Source organism: Crocodylus siamensis, chromosome 3 (genome assembly GCF_052110815.1).
Source record: "Crocodylus siamensis isolate JL-2025a chromosome 3, ASM5211081v1, whole genome shotgun sequence".
NCBI lineage: Eukaryota > Metazoa > Chordata > Crocodylia > Crocodylidae > Crocodylus > Crocodylus siamensis.
This window is the reverse complement of record NC_143397.1, coordinates 140,816,103-140,837,967: the sequence shown is the minus strand read 5'-3', so window position 1 is coordinate 140,837,967 and position 21,865 is coordinate 140,816,103. Positions and strand designations below refer to the sequence as shown.

The window sequence follows — 21,865 nt, the reverse complement described above, 5'->3', positions numbered from 1 at the left end:
GATCTTGGAGTCATTATTGACTCCAAGATGAACATGAGCTGCCAATGCCAGACTGCAGCCAGCAAGGCCAGCCATACCTTGTCATGCAAGCAAAGATACATCTCAAGCCGGTCCAGAGAAGTGATACTCCCTCTCTATGCAACTTTGGTCAGGTCCCCGTTGGAGTACTGTGTCCAGTACTGGGCGCCGCACTTCAAAAGGGATGTGGCCAGCCTGGAGAGGGTTCAGAGAAAGGCCACCCGCTTGGTGGGAGGGCAGCAGGAGAGGCCCTATGAGGAGAGACTGAGGGACCTGAACCTGTTCAGTCTCAGCAAGAGGAGGTTGAGGGGGGACCTGGTGGCTGCCTACAAACTCATCAGGGGAGATCAACAGCAAATAGGTAGAGCCCTTTTCTCCCCAGCACCACCTGAGGTGATGAGAAACAGTGGTAATAAGCTGATAGGGAATAGGTTTAGGGTAGAGATCAGAAGGCAATACTTTACAGTTAGGGTGGCCAAAATCTGGAACCAACTTCCCAGGGAAGTGGTCCTTGCCCCTACCTTGGGCAAATTCAAGAGGAGGTTGGATGATCACCTGGCTGGGGTCTTGTGAACCCAGCATTCATTCCTGCCTGTGACAGGGGGTCAGGCTAGATGACCTGTTCAGGTCCCTCCTGACCCTAGCTACTATGAAACTATGAAAGACTAATAAACAGAAGATTTTAATATTTTCTATTTATACAAGTTTTCCTTTCCTGCATTAGATGGATAAGAAGAAACAAGTTAGTATCCTATAACCATCAGTCAGTTATGGAAGATTTATCAAGGTTTGGTACTATTGAATCGGTGGACTTCATTGGAAGACAGACAGCCATAGTTGTATTCAGAGATATCATATCAGCATGTAAAGCAGTGAATGCCTTCCCAGCCAAACCAGGTGAAAGGATCCAGTGTGTTTGGCATGACAAATTCATGTCTGAATATAGCATATCAGACAACAGAAAGAAAAAATCCACAGGTTGCTAAAATATGGTTTTATTAAATTGTTTATATATGAATCAATACAGTAACATCAAAAAAGGCACTGCTAGGATTCACCAAGACTATTACCAGACTTGCTTCAGAGGAGTTTCATTTTTTTGTGATGAAAATCAGAGTTTTGCTTTTTTCTGAAAGAAGCTCACAATAGCGTTCATAAATTCATCAGATTGCCATCTTTCACAGAGGAGTTTACTCTCTTGACTGTTAACTGCATGCAGCTTCTCTTTTTCCGTATTTCGTATTAACTGCTTGGACAGCGCCAATGACTAAGAGGGAGGAAAAAAACAGCCTGGTTAAAGAACACACATTCAAATTCTAGGCATTTTCTCAGTTCGATGTTCCAAAATGCAAAATAGAGAGAAACATTCAGTATGCAGTATTAAGGCTGAATGGTATCATCATTAGCATTTTTAATTGCAGTGGGAAATTTACACAGAGGCTGCTACTTCAACTGCTGGTAGAACTACTTAGGGTGTGTATAGAAGTTGTTTTTTTCTACCATTTAAAGTGCTTTACTGCTGTGACTTAACAGAAGTGCATGGCTTTACAGCACATTAAAATAGGTACAATGCTTTAAATTAACCCCTGTTAAATGAGGTATTAAATTTGAAGCACTGTATTCTGTAGCACTGTAGCAACCAACATTGCTTTAAATAGTCTCTGTACACTGGTCAAATTTCTGACCAGTGAAGAAATCCCAGGAGGCTGTGGAGCACTATCTACCTGCCTCCTAGTCTGGAAAGTACAGGAAGGCTTACAGCAACCCCCCTCCTCCCCCCAGCACACTGCACTTCTGTCATGTTTAACAGCACTGTAATTTTATAGTGCTATAAAAAGTGCTCTAAATTACAGCACTGCAGAACATGCATGGAGCACTTCTGTACAAACCCTTAGTTGGGTATGGTTGCAGAGAAAGGAATGTGTCAAGGGAGGGCTCAGTCTATACAAATAGGCATGTTTAATTGGGAAGTTGTTGAGCTACTGCGGTTTCAAACACACCAACAGCTGATAATTTATGATATTCTGGTCTCAGACCAGTTTGTTTTCTGCATGTTTGAACAATCAAGAAAGACCTGAGCTGCATACATGCTTTATTTTTAGGCTGACCATAAGGAAATCTGGGACATTAATTCAGGCAGGCAGGCAGCAGTGCCTCCAAGGCACTCTATGCCACTCTGACTCCTGGCCAGATTGCACCCTGCACCCATGTTTCTGGGACACCCATTACAATTCTCAACAGCCGGGACCAGCCTCTGAAATTTGGGACTGTACTGGCTAAATCAAGACGTATGGTCACCTTATTTTTCTCTTTTCAGGGATGTAAGAGTGGATACAAATTGAGAATATTTTTCCTATTTTAATTAAAGCACCACCACATATTGCTTCTCTTTCAAAGGTGCTGAGCACCTACAACTTTCACTGAAGTTAAAATACTGAAAGCTGTAAGGGGGAGGGGCAGGGGACACACCAGTCTGGACAGGCACTGCATAAATATTCTTCCCCCTTAGTATTCGCTCTTGTGCTAGTACAAGGTACAGGGTACTGGGCTAGATGGACCTCTGGTCTGATCCAGCGTGGCATGTCTTTTGTTCTAATATGAGGAACATCCTAAATGGCAGCTTTTGTACAGAAAGTGTTAGGGCTATTTAAAAGAAAAGTCAAGGGCTGTTTAAATACATATCTTTACTCTCTGGACAAGAAATTAGCAACCAAGGGCAATGCATGTAGCTCCTTAATTTTAAATGAACTAGAGGGAAGTATATCTTCCTGATTTTAACCAGAATAAAAGAATGATGTTCCTGATAGAAGAACTATGATGGTTTAGTTCCTGAAGGGAACCAAAGAGCTACCAAACCTGAGGAGATCATTTAGAATGAAGCTTATTGTTTTCATTACTCACAAAGCCAAACCCCAAGGACAGGGGAAGGTTGGACTATCAAACACATATTTACCCTGTTGATAACCAGACTAGGATACTGCCTGCTTCTAAGCTGGCTAGTCATGATTTTTAAATACTAACGTTTCTGGGGTAACTTGCAAAAGTTTTCAGCCTTCTCCAAACTTCCTTCTGAAAAGTTTGATCAGGGAAAACCTCAGTCACAAGTCCCCGAGCACACGCTTCCCAGGCAGTCAGCTTCTTGTTGAAAAGCAGCATCTCATTTGCCTAAAAGTAAAGAAAAAACAAGCGGTCAATTTGATAAATCACAATGTTCTTCACAAAAACAATGGAAGCTTGAGTCTTGCCTATGAAAGGTCTAGACTCTGAAAAGGGTGTGGCCACAGAGGAAAAGGTTGCCTCTCTGGAAGAACATCAGTGGATGGTGGCAGAGCAATCAAGGAATTTAGTGCCTCAGATTAGCTACTGCCAAATGTATTGTTTGCTTGGTTATTCTAAATTCTCCAGAATGGGGAATGGCAGCCTATAATTTGCTGAATGTATAAACTTTGTTATCTGTTCAATGGACTACAGAGAATCTACAGCATATTTTTGCACACACAGTCTCACTGGCAGTTATGTTAACACAAAGATAACAGAAACCAGATTTAAATATTGCCAAGATCATCATTGTGAGAGAATCAAGTAAAGGATAAAGAGAGTTATGCATTTCTAAAACCCAGAAAATGAAAATTCTGTGGTATGCCAAATGTGGCAATCCCAGCTTTTTTGTTTCTTTTCTTATTCAGAGTGAAATATAGGGGAGGGGGGAGGCAGATGAATAACAAAATAGCTCAGAGTTAACAAGTAGTATGGGATATCCTGGAAAGAAGGGAGAAGCTGCTTCACAACAACACTCTGAAGAAGGACTGAACCCCTGGCTCCCTCCACAGGGTTGGCAAGGGCTGCTGAAAATGCCGCTCGCTGACTGATAGAGAGGTCTGCTGAGGAATCCTGAGGGGCACTCTAGTGTAGTAGCCTCTTTGACAGCCTGAAATCTGCCCCATACGTTGCTGAAGCAAAGATGCAGGCCCTCATTTAAGGCTCAGAACCAAGACTGTGCAAAGAAAATACTATTATGTCCATATGGTAGTATCTAGTTCCTGTTCTTTAAGCTTTCTTGTGTGTTGAACTCTCTACTCTGGTACATATGGTGATGTTTTTCTATTATCCTGATCACTGAAAAAGAAAATTCTACACTACAGAGTGCAAAGTACAATAGAGGCTGTCTTTCAGTGACTCTTGTGGTCACCCCTCTTACCTGTACAGTATCACCTCATAAATCCAGATATAAAAAATCTGGAATTATTGAAAATTTGGCACATTAAAAAACTACATTCGGTCAGGGAGTAGCAGCAGCTGGTCCCGGAGCAGTGGAGGGGGAAGCTTGCAAGCTGCAGCTCCCATTGCCATCCACCATCCCGTGCCGCTGCTCTGCGTGCAGCTGCTGCTCTACCTGTTGCTCCAGTTTCTAAAATCCAGAATTTTCACATTTCTGGCAGGTGCTCGGTCCCAAGCATGCCAGATTCATGAGGTTATACCGTATCATGGTGTAGCACCAATAAATAAAATGGTATAAATGTAGATCGGTAACTTAAACACTGGTTCCTGCAGTCTTACCTTGCCTAAGCCCATCATCTTTGGAAACAGGTAAGAGGAACATCCTTCTGGGCTCTGGCCAAGCTCAGAAAATGGGGTGTGAAACGTGGCCTATTGAAAAGTAAATTCATCTTTAGAATGAGGAATCCAGCATCTGAAAACTGTCACTTTTAACCAGGACTAAAGTCTTGCCTGGAACAGAGTTGCACCGCAGATCAATTTGACCCACTTCCTTTACAGACTTCAAACAGTGCAACATGGCATACAACTGCCCTTGTTAAAATAGCACAATCCCACAACAAAATAAAATTGCGTGTTTCAATGGTTCTTGTAGCCCTGATGGCTAGCACTGTTCTTGGCATAACCAGACAGAAGTCACATTTTAATCCACTTATTACTAATATAAGTTTCACCATAGTGTGGACAGAGAACCTTTTAAATTCATTAGCCTAGTAAGCTCACATATGGGAGCCTCAAGACAAGAATCTAAGAACTACTAAGGACCCAATTCTGCTAGTGAATTCAGCCCCCAGGCTCCTGACCAGCTGCCACTTCCCTCATTGCTCCAGCTATAACACAGCCAGAGTCTCCATGTTTCCCCTCCTTCCTCCAGATGCTGCTTCCTGCCTCTGTCCCAGCAAGTTGTGTGGGGAGCTGAGAGTGAATCCAGGGCCAGTGCCTGGCACAGGGTTGGGGATTACAGCCATGCAATGAGTGGCTGCTGCTGGTGCCCAGTGCAGCAGCAGGATAGGGGGAGGAGAAAGGGGAAAGGAACATGTAGCTGTTGCAGAAAGGGTGCCCACACAGGCAAACAATGCAGCAGGTGTGGTGGGGGGAGTATCCACACATTGTACAGCCCAGTGACCCTTGCCTCACCTAGTATAGCCTGCACAGTGTGCAGATCCCCACTGGTGTGGCCCCTGAGGGTTAGAAGTTGGACAGCCATGCTAACAGTATTGAGGATTCAGCCTTAACTTGGTTTACCAAAAGCTCTTGAAAACAAAAATACTAAGCATGTGCAGCATTTTTCCATGTAAAAGTTGCATAGTCTCCCCAAAAGCCCAAATACATATTAAATCACTTTGGAGTGCAAGAAAACTGCTTTAAAATAGTAACTGATCAAAAAGGCCCAAAGCTTTTACACTGCAACTACAGATAGCTTAAGGCAAGTAAGGACACATTGAAAAGTGACTCATCAGCTATGTAAGCTATTGGTTAGACTCCAGAATGACCTGGCTAGATTGGATAAGTAGTCTGCAAACAATCAGTTGAGATTCAACAAGGACAAGTACAAAGTCCTGCACATGAGATGGAATAATTGCACACACAAATGCAGACTGGGGAATGACTAGCTAAGCTGCAGTCCTGCTGAGAAAGACCTGGGGTTACAGTAGACCACAAGCTGAATATGAGCCAACAGCATGCTCTTGTTGCCAAAAAAAGGGGTTATAAAGAGGATGGTAATGGGTTTTTCTCTGTGGCCACAGGGGACAGGACTAGGAACAATGGCCTCAAACTTCAGCAGGGTAAATTTAGGTTGGAGAGTAGGAGGAACTTTCTGACTCAGGGTGGTCAAGTATTGGAAAAGGCTACCTAGAGAAACTGTGGAATCTCCATCTTTGGAAGTTTTCAAGAGCAGGTTAGATACTTGGCTGGGATGGTTTAGTCAGGGATGATTCTGCCTTGACAAGGGGGCTGTATTAGATGACTTAATGAGGTCCCTTACAGCCCTACTTTTCTATGATCCTATGTAACATAGTCATGGGGAAAAATTCATACTATAAATCACAGACAAAGCAGTTTAAAGAAAAAGCAACCCGCTATAAGTCACTTTTGTACCTAAAAAGTAGCACTTTCTAAAAATACTTAAGACTGGGATTTTTATTTTTGCCTTTAAAATAACATGGATTTGTCTAGCTTTTCCAAGCCCAAGTAATGTGACATGGCTCTACTAATAGAGTACCATAATGAAAATGGTAGCCATGTAAATGCAAATAAGCATTTTCTCACATTAAAGAATATTTTGTTAGCTTTGGATCTTATTCACCTCAAACAGTGCTTTCTAGTGGACCTGGATATGGCTCATCCAACCTAAATTTCCCCTGCTGCAATTTAAGACCATTGCTCCAAGTTCTCCCCATGCAACCACAGAGAATAGTCTGTCTCCATCCTGTTTTAAGTACCTTTCAGATATTTCAAGACTATCAAATCCCCCTCCCCAATCTTCTCTTGCTCAAAATCATCCTAGTTATTTCAGCCTTTCCTCATAAGTCATGTTTTCCAGGCTTTTAATTATTTTCATTACTCTGCATTCTTATTCAGACTCTTCGTTGAACTCTCTTCTATCTGCTCACATCTTTCTTGAAGTGTGGTGCCCAAAAGTGTACACTGTACTCTAGGTGAGGCCTCAAGAGACCCAAATAGAGCAGAAGGAGCTCTTCCCTTGATTGCAAACGACATGTGCAAATGTTAACAATTAGAGTGTAATGGTCTGTACTGGTATTGCTTGATATATGCCCAGATAGCATACAAAATAGGAAGTAACATATCACCTTTGGATTTTACATCAAGCTTTTGTATGTCTTTTTTTACAGTAAGTTTAACAAGATTTCTTAAAAAGGAACCTGTGCTGAAAAGAAAAAGCTGCTACAAAAGTTTAAGTACACCTTTGGTTAAAAAAATAAAATAAAATTACTGTACTCCCATTTTATAGTGGATTTGATTTTATCTTTCCACAACAGCTTTACTTGGTCAAAACATTTCACTTCTGTTTACTCCGACAAAAAGTGTAATAGCAATTTCTTAACCCGAGCTCAGTCGTCTTGATGGCTTTATTCAAATGACCAGTCTTAGCTAGGCAAGGTTCTTTGGGTAGATATAATATAGACCAAACAAATTGTTGGAACAAAGATCTTTCCGGGCACAAACACCCTTTATCAGGCATAGGCAGATTCTGCAGAGTCTGACGAACGGTGTTTGTACCCAAAAGCTTGCGAAGAACTTTCCCCCCGACTATTTAGTTGGTCCAATAAAAGATATCACCTTTACCTAAAGAATCTTGCCTGCCTATGCCCTTAGACCAAAATGACTACAACCAACAACCCTGCAGTGTTAGTTACACATTGCTAAATAAATATAGTTACACTAGTGCCAATCCCTGAAGTAGTGGTACTGCATGCAGACAAAGCAACTGCACATAACTGTGATCCGTTACACTGAGACAAATTGTTCAATATAGACAGAACTGACAAATACTTGACCGAGATCAGCTTGCTTACCCTGTCAGTAGCATATACAATATCAAACAGCCCCAAGATAGTTGCAGAGACTCCAACAGCTGGACCATTCACCACTGCAATCAGTGGTTTAGGAAAATCAATAAAATGGTTGACAAAGTCTCTGGATATAGGGAGGAAAAGAACTTGACGTTATGTCACCTTTAAGACTCATCTTGTGCCAAATTTCCTATATAGTAATTACTGCACACTGTTGAAAGGAATGACATTGTTCTAGATTTTGCAGTTGTCAGCTGACTAGGCCTGCCACTGTAGGTAAGCAACCCTGTATAAGTGAAGAGACAGTTTAACAAGAGGGCTTTATTACCATAGCTGTTTTGTTCAGAGAAAGTGGCATAAGCTAAACTGACAAAAACACTCTGTCAGCCTAAATATGTCAATATTAAGACTTTGGGTATGAAGTCTTACACCAGTATAAAAGTGTAGTTAAAAATCATAACCCTAACTCAAGTTACTATACTAACAAATGTTTCTACTACTAACCCAGTATCATTTCCTTATCTGTAGCTTGTGAGTAATTCTCTCACTCTGTTTTGTCTGTATACACTGTAAACTTTGAGGCAGTGATCTCCTACTGTATTTATCTACTGTGTCTGCTGTTACTGGGCCCCTTGCATGTGGGAGCTAGGTCTAATGCAGGTAACAGTCGTCTAGCTTTTATAGTATTATATACATATATGATAAGAAAATAAATCTTACTCTAGTAGTGATCCACCATATTTTGTCATCTTCTCCATTTCACTGGGTTTGATATTGATAAAGCCAGCCAGGTCATTTCCACTACAATAATAATCCCCACTTCCTGTGAACAACATAAATACATATCAAAAACTTCTCAGTGCAGAAAAATTAAGGAACAGGCACTTTCTTGTTTATAAAAATGTTTAATTTTGAAGCAACTACTTTATGCTATTAAGCTTACAAAAACATGTACTTTTTCCACATTCTTACAGGAACAGTATTTGTTTTGATATATATAACAAAATGAACTACAGAAATCAGAAGAGACAACAAAGAAAAACCACAAATACTTAATGTATTTGTGACAAGGCATAAGAGTTGTCCCAAGTGCATCAGAACTGATCTGGTCTACTGTCTTTGACATCTGAGAATTGTATTTCATGGGTAGTGCAACAGGGTTTCACTCCAGGGGTGGCCATGCCTGCTCAACCCTAATCAACTTCACTCTCTTTGGGCAATCTCCCTTTCCCTTTGCCTGCCATGCTGTGATATAGTTATCTTTTAGGAAAAGGGAGGCTGCCCCAGGGCTCTGCAAAGCTTGGTCTCTCACTCATGAGCACAGGTGTCTGTGCTCATTGCCTTAAGGGCTAGTTACATGGACTCTGTCCTCCTCAATATCCAGGTCCATGTCTCGCAGATGTCACACATCTTGATCAAATCGTAACTCCTCCATCGGTTCTGTTCATCCTTATACCAGCCTCTCTCTGGGCTATGGGCACTTTGGCTCCTTCAGTTTCCAGCTGTGGCCCTTCTGGTCTTTGGTCCTTCTTCTTAGACCATGACCCCACTCCTAGGCTGGGCTCTCAAGCCCTGCCAGTCTCCAGCTGTGACCCTTCCTGAGCCTTGGCCCTATTCCTAGGCCACAGAGATGTATGGGCACTCTAGCCTGGTCCTACCTGTTCCCTGGGCCCTCTGTTCTCTCTTTGGGGCCTCTGGCCCCTACTTATTTTCCCTTTGTCCCTTCCACAAACCACCAGTTGCATACCCCAGCTCAGATATTAACCTGGAGCCCTGCTGCCCAGAAACCCCTCTCTCCATGGCTCTCAGTGCTAGACTTGGCCAGCTTCAGCTCTGGGCTTATAGCCTGACAACCCAGCCCCTGTAGGTCATGTGACTCCTAACTGCCCCCCGGCATACCTGCAAGCTGCTTCTCAGGCAGCCTGGCTTCTCCTAAAGTAGCAGGAGTACCAAGCCTCCTGCTACAGTAAGTTAAGTACAAACCTACTAAATAACTCAACATTATCTTGAAAGGATTTCTGCTGTAATGCTTTGGAAAATTTTATACAAGAGGAAGGAAATATTGGAGGGAGATTCAGTTTACTTATGTATATGCTGTTCTGTCATTACTTTGCTAATAGTTATGGCTAAATATAATGCTAACAGATCCAGATAAAGTAAAATCAATCCAGTAATATGTGGTACCTGTAATAACAGTTATGACAGAGTCATCCTTGGCAGCTTCTTCAAGAGCTTGCATAATTTCTTTATACATCTATGTAAAATGAAGATAAGAGAAGCTGTGATGCTGGGAAAGTATAACACGGACAACCCACCATGAATATTAAAAATTTAAAAAGCCAGATTTTCAAGAACAGTCCTTAAATTCATACCTACAGGAAGAGATGTAACTAGTGCTTTTGGCATCTGGTGCAGAGGTGCTATCTAGAATCAGAGAGTAAAAGTTGGGGACAGAGGGGCTGGGGGGATGGTGAGCACCAGAGAACAAAGATGTGGGATGCTGCAGGATACTGCTGACCTAGAGCATATGCCAACACTTAGGGCTGCTGCCCTGCCCTAGTTATGCTACTACCTACAGGTAGTTTAAACACAGGTTACGTGTACCCACAGTAGTTATCATACTTGCAATAGTTATTTATGTCATAAAAACCTGTACATGGAAAAAAATAAGTTTTAGGTACAAGACTAAAGGCAAGAAGAGAGCCTCTCTGAAATGTACATGAACTAGATAAAATATTTTAAAACCTGACAAGTATTACAAACGTGAATTCAGATAAAGAGGCACTAAGCACAAGTGATCAAATCTGGGTCCCTGCTGTGGCTGGCTTGCAGTTGGGCAACCAAGGTAACAGTTGGCCAAGCCAACTATTAAAAGCTTCCTTTAACCATTCTGCCCTACTGAAAATACCTGCAGAACTCTAGCTAGATGTACATACAACATTGCTAAAGTATTACATTACATATAAATAATATAAATATACAGATCAAAATGTAAGTTCTCTAGTACAAACAAAGCTAAAAGCAAGTCCCATCTACGGGTTTAAATTAGGTACGTTACAGTCTTTCTGTACTTTACTATGCCAGGGTAGGAGAACAGGCCCTATGATAAGAGGCTGAGAGCCATGGGACTCTTCAGCCTGGAAAACACAGGCTCAGGGGTGACCTGGTGGCTGCCTATAAGTATATAAGGGGCGTACATCAGGATCTGGGGGAATGCCTGTTTACCAGAGAGTCCCAGGGAATGACAAGGTCAAACAGTCACAAGCTCCTGCAAGACTGTTTTAGGCTGGACATAAGTAAAAACTTCTTTGCTGTCCAAGCCCCCAAGGCCTGGAATAGACTACCTCCAAAGGTGGTGCAAGCACCTATTCTGGACTCTTTTAAGAAACATTTGGATGCTTATCTTGCTGGGATCCTTCAACGCTAGCTGACTTTCTGCCCCTAGGACAGGGGGCTGGACTTGATGATCTTCTGAGGTCCCTTCCAGCCCTAATGTCATGAAATCTATGAAACTTTGGGTTTAGATCAGCACCTACTACTCTTGAAAATCCGACCTTTTAAAGCTGGTAATTGTTAGTTGGGTGGTTATGTCTTTTTATTTATTTCAACAGCAATTCCAAAGAGAAAGAAAGGTTTGAGCTGAGAACAAGAAAGTAGCAAAAGCAAAGGAATTAAATAAAATTATTTGAAAAAGGCAAAAAAAAAGAACTCATAAGAATTAGAGGGAGAAATAAGAAGCTGGCCTGTGTCTGAAACGACAATCTAGGCCTTGTACCAAGGACATAAACCAATTAGAAGTGCAGCTGCTATGCTAATGTCTATCTATGGGCTTCAGCCAAACTTAATTCTTCCAAGTTATTTCATAGCATATATCTACTTGCTTCAATAATGCAAACTGTGGTTAAGGACAATCTCAACTCCTATTGGTTTCAATGGGAGTTGAGGCCCCATCAGCCCCTTGTGACACTGGACCCTAAACATCCAAAGGCACCACAAAAGGTTGTTATGAAAGTTTGGTCTTTTAAAATTTTGATTCATTTACCTGACAGTAAATATCTTAACCCTGAAAGCCAGTCTCCTCACCTGTTCATTGATAGCATTTTTCTTCTCAGGACGGTTTAGCATTATTTTAGTGATGTTGTCTTTAGTGGTTAGCTCTATGGTTTCATATCCACCCTTGCGCTCAGCAGTAGTATCTTTCACTTGGCTAGAAGACTCAGAGACTAAGCTTGACACAAGTTCAACATATTTCTGTCTGGCATCTCCCTGTGGTGAAGAAAATCCCAAATTATGATTAAATAAATACTGAAGTCCAACCTGGTGAGCATGCTTATTACAATAAACTGAAATAAGTTTATTTTTAGAATAAAAAGAGCTTGAAAAATCTGTTTTAAAATGGAAGCTGTCTTCATGAGGGCGATGAAGCTGCAAATTAGGAGTTTACTATAGAAGCCAGTGGTAGGTTTTGCCTCTGATTGGAAATCAGGGGCAAAAGGATGCAGTCAAGTACTGCCAGCTGGAGGCTAAAGAGCCTTATAAAGGAGTCTGGTGAATACCAAGATTATCACTTTCTTTCCAGTTTCAGGACAAAAGGGCACTTGAATCAGAGTCTATACTCAGCAACACATAAAAACAACTGAGAGGACAATTGTAACAATTGTCTGCATTTGATCCTGCATGCACAAAACCCCCATACTGTATTGTGTGATTCTGTGATATAAAACCTAAGGATGACGGGGGACCAAGAGGAGTGTGAGATGTTCCACCATCACACCACACATGGCAAGTTTTCCAGTTTGCTCTTTCTGTTCCTCCTGGATGAGGCTGTATTAGTTTACTACCTGTATGCTGTTTGTTGTCAGCTGCTAGCACTTATTTTTCTTCCTTAAATGTTTAATGAGTGTAGCTGGCTCTTGTGTGTTCGACTCAAAGAACTCTCCAACAATCACTGCTAACAAACATCTTGTTCCGATAAAGTTGCACAATACTTCTTTTTAAAATGACCTTTCAATTTTTATTCATAGGAGGCTGGGAACTTTTACAGAAAGCAGACTCTCTTCATCCTCAGAGCATAAAAATGACTTTCTCATTCTAAGCAATGGGAATACAATATTCCACTGCAAGTGGTTAACTTACAAACAAGATTTACAAGTGGTGATATGAGCATAAGTTCATGAGGCCCTCTGCTTATTGGTTCCTACCAAAACCACAAACACAAAGAAACACAGGAGGGAGAAATTTAATCATTTCTGAAATTCCATGTAGATTTTAGGTCAGTTCTGATTTCAAACAAACCCACTCACCCTCGCCGTACTTTTATTTGTCCCTCCAATAACCGGAGGTTAGGATTTAATGTTTCCCTATCAAGTGCTGATTACCCTAATAGCGTCAAAAAGAGCAGGGGGTTTCATTCTTTTAGTCCATCGTTTGACCTTAGCAAGGCCAGGAAATACAGTGAATTTGGGACTCTGAAGAAACAAAAAAGAATTTATCCAGTATGCTTATCAATGTAATTATGCATCAATTTTAGTCAGTTTTTAAAAAGAACTGCCTTTTGGCCAGTGTAAATCTCATCTACAAAATTTAAGCCTGTATTTTTTTAAAGTAGGAAATGACTTAAAGGCACTAGTTTTAGTACATGCATCTCTTAATACTTCCCTCTCAGGCACCTACATTCAAGTTGTTAAATAATAAAGAGCAAGTGTTGCAAGCACAAGTTGTGTCCTCAGAATGAAAAGCCTCCTTCTGGGAAATCTGGCTCTACAATCTAGGTCCACATTCAATCACTGATTTGGAATCGGGGGCGGATCCAGAGGGGGGTGCAGTGGCATAGATTGGACCACACTGCTGGAGGCTCCAGGGACTTCTTAAAGTTCCTAAAGCAGGTGAAAATACTCTCTCCTTTCCCCTTCCTGTTCAAAGAAACACCTTCCGCCCCTGCAGTCCCAAGGGCGAAGAAGCACCAGAGCCATTCCTGCCTGATGTGCAGGGACTGTGCTTAGCTGGGGATGGGGACAAGGGCAGCAGGGATGGACAGGGGTTTCCTTTCCCTGCACTGTGACTGGGCAGGGTAGAGGGAACTCTCCAGTCACTCTGTTGCACTGTCCCCTCCCAGCCCTGCTCAGCCCAGGCTGACTCTGGAACTTCCTTGCCCCACACCATAAAGAATGTAGCAGGGACAGGCAAGGAAGAGGGGTGGGGGTGAGGGAAGAGATGGGAAGGGGACAGCCTCTGAATAGGAAGGGGAAAGGAGTGGGTATTCTTACCTGCTTTAGAATTTTAAAACCTCTGCAGAGGCTCCTGCGGCATGGTCTGCCTGCAGTGGTAGGGCAGAAGAGGCTGGGAGCAGGGTGTGCTGCCACCCCTGCAGTGGGAGTTGCTAGTTCTATATCCCTTTTGGGGAAATCCTGGATCTGCCTGTTTACCCTGCTCCCAGCTTCTTAACCCATTCTGTATACAGCTTCTCACTTCATCTTTAGAGGCGAGTTGTGATAGATCTTGGATTTAGTAGTAGAGCGTGATCAAGGTCCAAGTACTATTACTATTATTCTCCCTCAAATTTTTACCCAACATGAAAAGACTTCTAGAAGCAGATAAGCTTGTTTAAAATTGATCCAAATTGAGCCACAACAGTTATATCTGCACTCTTTGCAGTTCTTCAGCATTCTTTGGAGAATCACTAAAAGTGGAAGCAGTGCTCCTGTGTGAACCAATTGTGAAGACTGAAATGTCTAAGAAACCTGGTAGAAATAGTTAACAAATGTTCAAGTGCAAGACTAGATGATTGTGACTAAAGTTACATAGAAGAGACAGAATCTGTCCTGAGTAGTTCAGAGGAAGCATGGCAATAGCTAACCCCTGATTAAATCCAATGGACCTACAGTCAAAACTTAAGCTTACTTCATACAAGACACATGACTAGCAAAATGTTATTCCCTCACCTTTGCCCTGAAGATGCCTTGTATGGTACTGCCCTATCATATCTCCCTTTAAATCTTGAAGATCACCATCAGTAGTCTGATAGCATACACAACACTCAGTGACAAAAAAAGGTATTTGTATACCTCAGGGCAACCTACAGAACCTAGTGCAGAAGTGCGACATGCCTGAACTTTCAAGAGGCATGCCATGCTCCTCAAATCACAAAAGCAATGCTTCCAAACTTCTTCAACTAATCCCTCTGCTATCTGATACGGCACTGCACACAGAATAACACTCCCCGCCACCCCCTTTGTCATTGCTTTAACTAGTTGTTACAGCATCAGGTTTAGTGAGAAATTTCCAGTGGCTACTGGCAATTCCTGGAGGACAGTGTTATAGTTGTATTGCAGGGGCTGCGTACACTTTGATCCCGCCTCAGCACTGGCAAATACATCTGCAAAATACAGCAGCACTGCTGAGAGGAGGCAATCCAGCCTAGAGCATCCTGAAGCAATAACCTAAGTGTAGATGGTTTCTAGGGCTGTGCAAAACTTCGGTAGCCACTTCAATTTGGGGGAGATTTGGCCCGATTTGGTGACTGAATGTGAATCGAATCGGGAGACCAGTTAAAGTTCCAAATTGAATCGGAAGCCTCTGCATCAGTTCAGAAAAGATTCAGCCCGATTCGGAGAATTGGCCATAGACTAAACAGGCAGCAGTCCTCACCACACTGGACACAGCTGCCAAGTCTGCTGGGGTTGGGGGAGAGAAGGGATGTGGGGGAGGGAGGGATCGGGGCTGGGATAAGCTGCTTAGCCGAGGCAGGAGGGCACGGGACTTGGGGGAGGTGTGGGATGCAGACTCAGCAGCGCTAGGAATGGCTACGCTCTGCTGCCATTTGCCCAGCTGGGGCGGCGCGCGTGATGCAGGCACGGCTTGCTCCGGGTGGAAGGAGAAAAAACCTTCATAGAGTATAAAACAGACAAATATCCAAAGCAGGACGTTCAGCTAGTATACAATGTGCTTCCAAGCTCTACCTGATTGGTTAATAAAGGGATGTCAAGCAATAAGTTCATAGTTCTACTTTACTTACCTTAGACAAACTGCCAAGAGAATTCCATGCATCCCATTTGGCCTTCTTGACAAAGTCAAGCATACCTGGCTTTGCAGAACTGCAGGGACCTTCAGTTGCCTGTATGAAGATGAAACAAATTCACATGAACCTTTGAGTAAGTTCAAATTTTTCTCTCCAAAAAAACAGGACAAAGAACATAGTCCTGGCATAATGTTACATAATCCTGGCCCAGAGGTCAGTCCTAAGTTTTAAAATAGTTACGCATTTAAATTTCTCAGCAACTTTTCAGTATGGTAAAAACACCAACCATTTTAATTTAGGAATAAATATGCACGTACACCATTTATAAAAAAGCACTGCAAGTAAGAAAACTCTAAGAAAAAAAAGGATTCAGACTTCAGAAAGGCAAGTTTTAGCTGGACTTTACAATGTCTTATTTAAAGCTTTTTATAGTCCCCTTTCTTATATCCTTCACCTTTAAAAACGTCATAGCCACTTTTTAAACAGAAGGTATCTGACCTACCTGTTTGAACAATGCATAGATCTTCAATTTTACTTCATTCCCAGGATCAGTTTTCAAAAGTTTCAGCTGAGCACTTGCCTTTTCAAAGTCTTCCTGGCTGACAGACATAGTAGCTCCAGTCATATGCAGCTGAACAAAAGGAAAAGAAACTGCCTGCACTGTCCTAGTTATAAGGGGAAAACATCTTGTTAGTTGCTTAGTTAAAAATCTATTCTAAAGATAAACAAGCTATTTTTCAAAATAAATATGTCAGATTTGCATTTATTTTTGAATATTCACAGGTGCACAAATCAATACCAGAGGTCACAAAATACAAAGCAGTTATGGTGTAGTTGCTTTGATACAATGAGAAGCATTATCAACCTTTGGACAGCTGGAACTTAACTGCATCCTAAATGTAAAGTAGAGGGCTGGATGGAATACCAAAGGCAAGCAACAGCTGGAAAGCAGCTAGAGAGGTGGAGGGGGGAGTAACATTATATGATCAGAAGCCAAGCAAGCAGTTTAACAACAATAGCACAAGGGGCAATACTAGTTTTAATCTTGAATCATAACTTTCCTGGTTCTATCTAGACCAGCTAGATAAGGGAATATTAAAGAAAAAATATTACTGTGTTCAATACTACTATGTTTATGGTTCAAGATATTAAAACCTATCAATGTCTAATAAATCTTTCCTGTTATATATATCACTAGTTCTCTTCAAGTCCAGGTATATAATATAATAAAGGACTGGAGTCTTAAAACCTGATTCTCCTCTGTTCTATACCTGCATGCCAAATGATCAGGATAGTTTTTTATTCAATAACACTATAAAGCTAAAGATCAGGCCTAAGCAAGAGAGACAAAGAGGTATGTAGCCAAGCTTCCTAGTCCACATCATGGTAAATCAATGTTATTACCAGTCTGAGAAACTTTCAAATTGCCAACAAAAAGTTGAAAACCTTACTGAGGCTAAAATTAGAAGACTGTGTTGGAAATGTATAGCTTTATCATTCTGGAGCAGTAACAGGGAATGTTGTTTTTACATAAAGGATCTGGTACAGTACAAACAAATTTCTTTCTGGATCAGATATTGAACATGGTTTGGGTCAACTGCACACTAGAAGCACATCACCACTTAGTCCACTTTTCTGTGGCTGCCTAATTTCTAGGGTGCCAGACTTTTAACATGGAGAGTATGGGGGAGGAAAATTAAACTGGGGTATTTGACCCAGCAGTCTTTCCTGCCCAGAGCAGGGGGTTGGACCTGATGATCTCACAAGGTCCCTTCCAGCCCTAAACTTCTGTGAATCTGTAAATCTCAACTTTCACTTGAAATATACTCTAATCTATATTGTTAGAAATCAGTACTGAAAGCATGCAGCAAGAACAAACAAGTGCAGTAACACTTGCCCAGATGTAAAGGAACTGCATTCATGGAGCTGTGAACTCCATGAATTATCTCATCTTACTGAGGACTCTCTTTTCACAAGTGTAGAACTTAACATTTTTCAGAGATGTTGAATAATTATCTTGCTGCTTAATTTGCCATTTTGCTGCAGCAGGACTCATGTACTCTAATTTTCTGCACAAAAGAGATGTATGTAATACGAATACAGCCCAGTAAACATTATTTTGCACTGTTCCATAAAGCCAGACCTGAAGTAGCCCAGGATCAAGGCCAATAGAAAATGTAAATTGTCCAGTAGGGCTGCCTGGACAACAGCTGAAATCTTAAAAATGGACAAGATGAACTACTGAAGGCTGGTTCCTCTTTATTTAATTGACAGAGGACTGGAGAAAGAGGAGGCTGGCTTTGAGCCTGGGGAACTGCCAAATCCACAGAGCCTGAACAATCAATGTAAGGGACAAAAGTAAGTAAATTCTGTAAATGAGAATTTTTCAGTATGGACAACAGTAGTGCTTGGAAGTCTGAGAGAAGGAAATGAAGGATTTTTCAGGAGGAAAGAAGAAATCTAACACACTGCTAAAGAGTACAGAGATTCTTAAAGAACAAATGACTTTCTAATCTAGACTGTGGTTTCACTTGTACTGCTGAGTACACAAAGCTCTGACTACAGAGGAGCAGAGATTTGCAATAAAAGCTAAAACTGACAGAATATGTTGACAGATTACTCCTGGCAAATATCAAGGAACCTAATAATAATGCTTGGGAAAATAAGCAGGCATGTCTTAACTACAGTTCAATATCATCAAAACCAAAGAGTTGAGTTAATAGACAAGATAAAAAAGCAGATAATTTATGGAGCTGCTGTAGTAAATCCACTGTGAATACTTCAGATAGTTTCCAAACCTTCCTTCCTTCTCTATCTTTATGAAGAGTTCCTTTCTTCTTGGATCTCACCTACAGTTTTATCCAGACCAGTGCTATCCAAATGGCAACCTATGGGCTGAACAAGGCCCCCAAACGTTTAAATGAACCCCGCAGGCTCCCACCTGGCTGTCACTCCCCCTTCCCACGTTGCTTCTACCACAGTGGCCAGGTTCCTCCAGCTTCTACTTCCTGTCCTGGAGGCATGGCAGCACAGCGGGACAGGGTAGGAGTGCCTGTGCTGCTCACATGTCAGGGGAGGGGACTGGGGTGCTTGTGCTGCATGCATGTAGCAAAAGAGGGAGCTGGGCTGTTCATGCTGCAGGTGAGCAGCACGTGCAGTCACGGGAGGGAATGGCTGCTGATGTGGGGGCAGGGGAGGGCCGGGGGGAGCTACCTGCACACATCTGTGAAGTTTGCAGACCCTGGGGCTGTAGCCCAAGCTGTGTGTGGCTCCTGACTGCGTAGAATTTGAACAGCCCAGACACAGATGATTTACGCGTGGTTGATTTCATTTACTCAGACCAACCATTTTAGAGCTCCTGAAAGAATGGTGGAGTCCACTTTTTCCAAGACAAGTTTTAATCCACTCAAAAAAAACAAGAAGTGTAAAAAAAAGTTAACTGAGTTTTGATTAAGACCAAAGTTTTCACAACACAATGCTTCACTGAAGTTCTAAAAATCCATCTTTAAGTACTTAAAAGTACTCATTACTTTTTTTTCCCCAGCCAGAAATGGGTAACCTAGTTTATCTGTACTAGGGATGTAAATATCTTTAAAAAAAATCTGTTTAATCTCTTCTAATTATATCAGTTAAATGATGAACCACTAACACATGCCTAGTGGGGCTACAGAGCCCTGCCCTGCACAGGGGAGGGGTGCAGCTGCCGGCTCAGAGCAGTGCGGGAAGCTAGGGGCTATGCACAGGCCCACTGGGACACAAGCACTGCTGGGAGCCTTTGACAGGTTGAAAGTCAATTCAGATCACGAGCCAATATACTTGCCCAGATTTAACAAAATCTTTACATTTTACTTTTGTTTAAAAAAATTCTTCCAGTTACTATGTATGACAAGTACAAAGCATAATATTTCATTCACCTATCATGTAAACCTGTATTTATGTAACATCTGCCACAACAATTTGCAAGTCCACCAAAGAAGAGCCTCAAAGTACTTTTGGTATAGAAGGTAGTCTTTAAGTTGTGTGTCATGAACTGCACAGCAAGGCAGTCATTTTGTTTGTTGTTTTTTATTCACAATTGAATACAATTGAAGCAGAGAAGCAGAGGGACAAAGATACAACTAGAATTATTATGTACAACAATTTTAAAAAATTCTGCCGGTCATCTTTACGTTATTCAGCACCAGTGTTGCTGGTTTTAAATTAAATTTCGCTGTTTAAACACAAAGAACTACATTCTCTCTGAAAAGGTACTACTTGACACTACATCTGCAACTGATCCACTGTCACCTGAAATAAATCTCTCATGAAGAGAGCTTGGACTCACGAAAGCTTATGCATCTCTACCCTACCTTCAGACTTACACAGAGGCATTGTTAGCAGTGTTAGTCTTAAGTCAAGTTGAATTCAGGGTAGATTTGCACCCTACCAGCTAACCAAAGTAGATAGATCTAGATAAAGATATAGATATAAGCTTCAGCTCAGGAAATGTTGAGTGCTCTGTGTGTGCATGTGCATATATATGTGTGTGTATATACATACACACACACACACACACGTGTGTGTACGTGTATTCAAGTGGCACAGACTGAGGGCAGCCCACCCTGCAGGTTCCCCCCCACCACACGCATGCCTGTTACAAACACACACGCTTTGGTTTCTCTGTAAGGTACAAATCTATCCTGACATAAAAATCTATCCTGCCTTCCTTCAGACTAGCAAGGCAGACCACCTCTCTCTGAAACATTTTGCTATGATGAGGAGTCGGAGTGCTGCTGTCGCTGTGACAGCCCTGGACATGCGTGAGAGAGCTATAGTCTGTGCTTGTTTGTTTGTCTTTTGTAGTTTTTTTTATTGGATCAAGGGTCTCCTCCCAAGGACACACTGAGTCCAGTAGCATATAAAGGGCATCCTCAGGTGGCAGCTCCCCCTGCCCTGCAGGTCCCCCCCTGCACATGCACACAAACACACACATGCTCCCCTTCCATACCCCTCCCCAACACACACAAACACCCCTTATGCAGTGCCAAAGATGCTCACACACACTTTGGTTCGTCTAAGGCACAAACTTAGTTTTATTCCAAAAAAAAAAAAAAAAAGCATAAAAACACTGGGAGTAAAGTCTGATTAAGACTTTCAGAGGCAAATGCATGCAGCAAAGTTGTAAAACCCCTTTTCCAGGCCCTTCAAAAGCACCTATTTTGTTTGTTTTTCCTCCTAGCCACAAATGCATAATTCATTTTATACTCAGGGTACCCCAATTCCCCCCCACCCCCCACGAGCCCTCTGGTCCTTTGTCTTGAGGTCCCATCCAGCCCTACTTCTCTTATGGTTTCCCCTGCCCTCTCCCCCCACCACATACTCGGATTTACCCCAGGAGCGGTGCCTCCCCACCACACTTCACTTAGATCTGCCTGGAGAACCCCGAGTTGGTTCTTTCTTTTTTGGAGCCAGGCTGAAAATTCGAAAAGCAGCAGCTGGGGCCGGGCTGGTCTCGAGGGGCACGAAGGGGAGCTGCCCGGCCCCGCCCTGCGGCTGCGGCTGCGGCTGCTCCCGGCCGGGCCCGGCTCGCGCAGGCTGGCGGCAGCGCTGCGTTCGGCCGGGCGGGGCCGGCAGCCAATGGGAGCGCAGCCCCCGCGCCCACGGCCCCCGCGTCTCACCTCAGCGGCCGCAGGCGCAGGCTCCGGGCCGCGCGGGTCACCGCCGCCATGAGGAGTGCAGCGCTGCACCCGCCCATGAGGGAGGAGCTTCCGCTCGCCACCGCCTCCTCCGCCCCCTGCCGCAGGGTCACGCGCTGCCGACCCCGGCTTCTCGTGGGGCCAGGCTCGTCTGCTCTGGACCGTACGTGGTGGGTGTTGCCAGTTTTGCTTTGAGGAGCCCCGCTCCCGCGCGCTGCTACTTCGATCCCGTGCTTTGTCACCTTCTTAGCCAGAAACACGCGTTCCCTTTCTCAGTGGCATCTGCCCAGATTGAACGTCCAGCCACTGGGGTGTGTTTAGTCGCACGTTCCTTGCTCCAGCCC

General features: G+C 42.8%; 1 protein-coding gene across 2 annotated transcripts; it reads right to left on the bottom strand.

The window, feature by feature from the left end:
* Positions 1–997: 997 nt before the first annotated feature.
* Positions 998–21,658, bottom strand: LOC149868907 (enoyl-CoA delta isomerase 2-like). 2 transcript variants are annotated; one of them, XM_090039351.1, is made up of 10 exons: positions 21,504–21,658; positions 16,349–16,511; positions 15,844–15,942; positions 11,913–12,095; positions 10,014–10,083; positions 8,550–8,652; positions 7,833–7,953; positions 4,576–4,665; positions 3,040–3,183; positions 998–1,285 (listed from the first exon to the last, which is right to left on the bottom strand). In XM_090039351.1, the coding sequence occupies exons 1-10, from the start codon at positions 21,578–21,580 to the stop codon at positions 1,130–1,132; spliced, it is 1,206 nt and encodes a 401-aa protein (XP_089895477.1). In that variant the 5' UTR covers positions 21,581–21,658; the 3' UTR covers positions 998–1,129. The 2 variants fall into 2 exon arrangements, with proteins under 2 accessions (XP_089895477.1, XP_089895478.1); XM_090039352.1 differs by lacking the exon at positions 21,504–21,658 and adding an exon at positions 21,216–21,379.
* Positions 21,659–21,865: the final 207 nt, after the last annotated feature.

Bases quoted from the DNA above. Each gene is read 5' to 3' on its own strand.
- LOC149868907 (XM_090039351.1), bottom strand. From the start codon at position 21,580: ATGGGCGGGTGCAGCGCTGCACTCCTCATGGCGGCGGTGACCCGCGCG. The intron at 10,084-11,912 runs GTGAGGAGACTG...CATTTTACATAG, and splicing joins AAAATGCTATCAATGAACAG to ATGTATAAAGAAATTATGCA. The intron at 7,954-8,549 runs GTAAGATTTATT...CCCTATATCCAG, and splicing joins TATGGTGGATCACTACTAGA to AGACTTTGTCAACCATTTTA.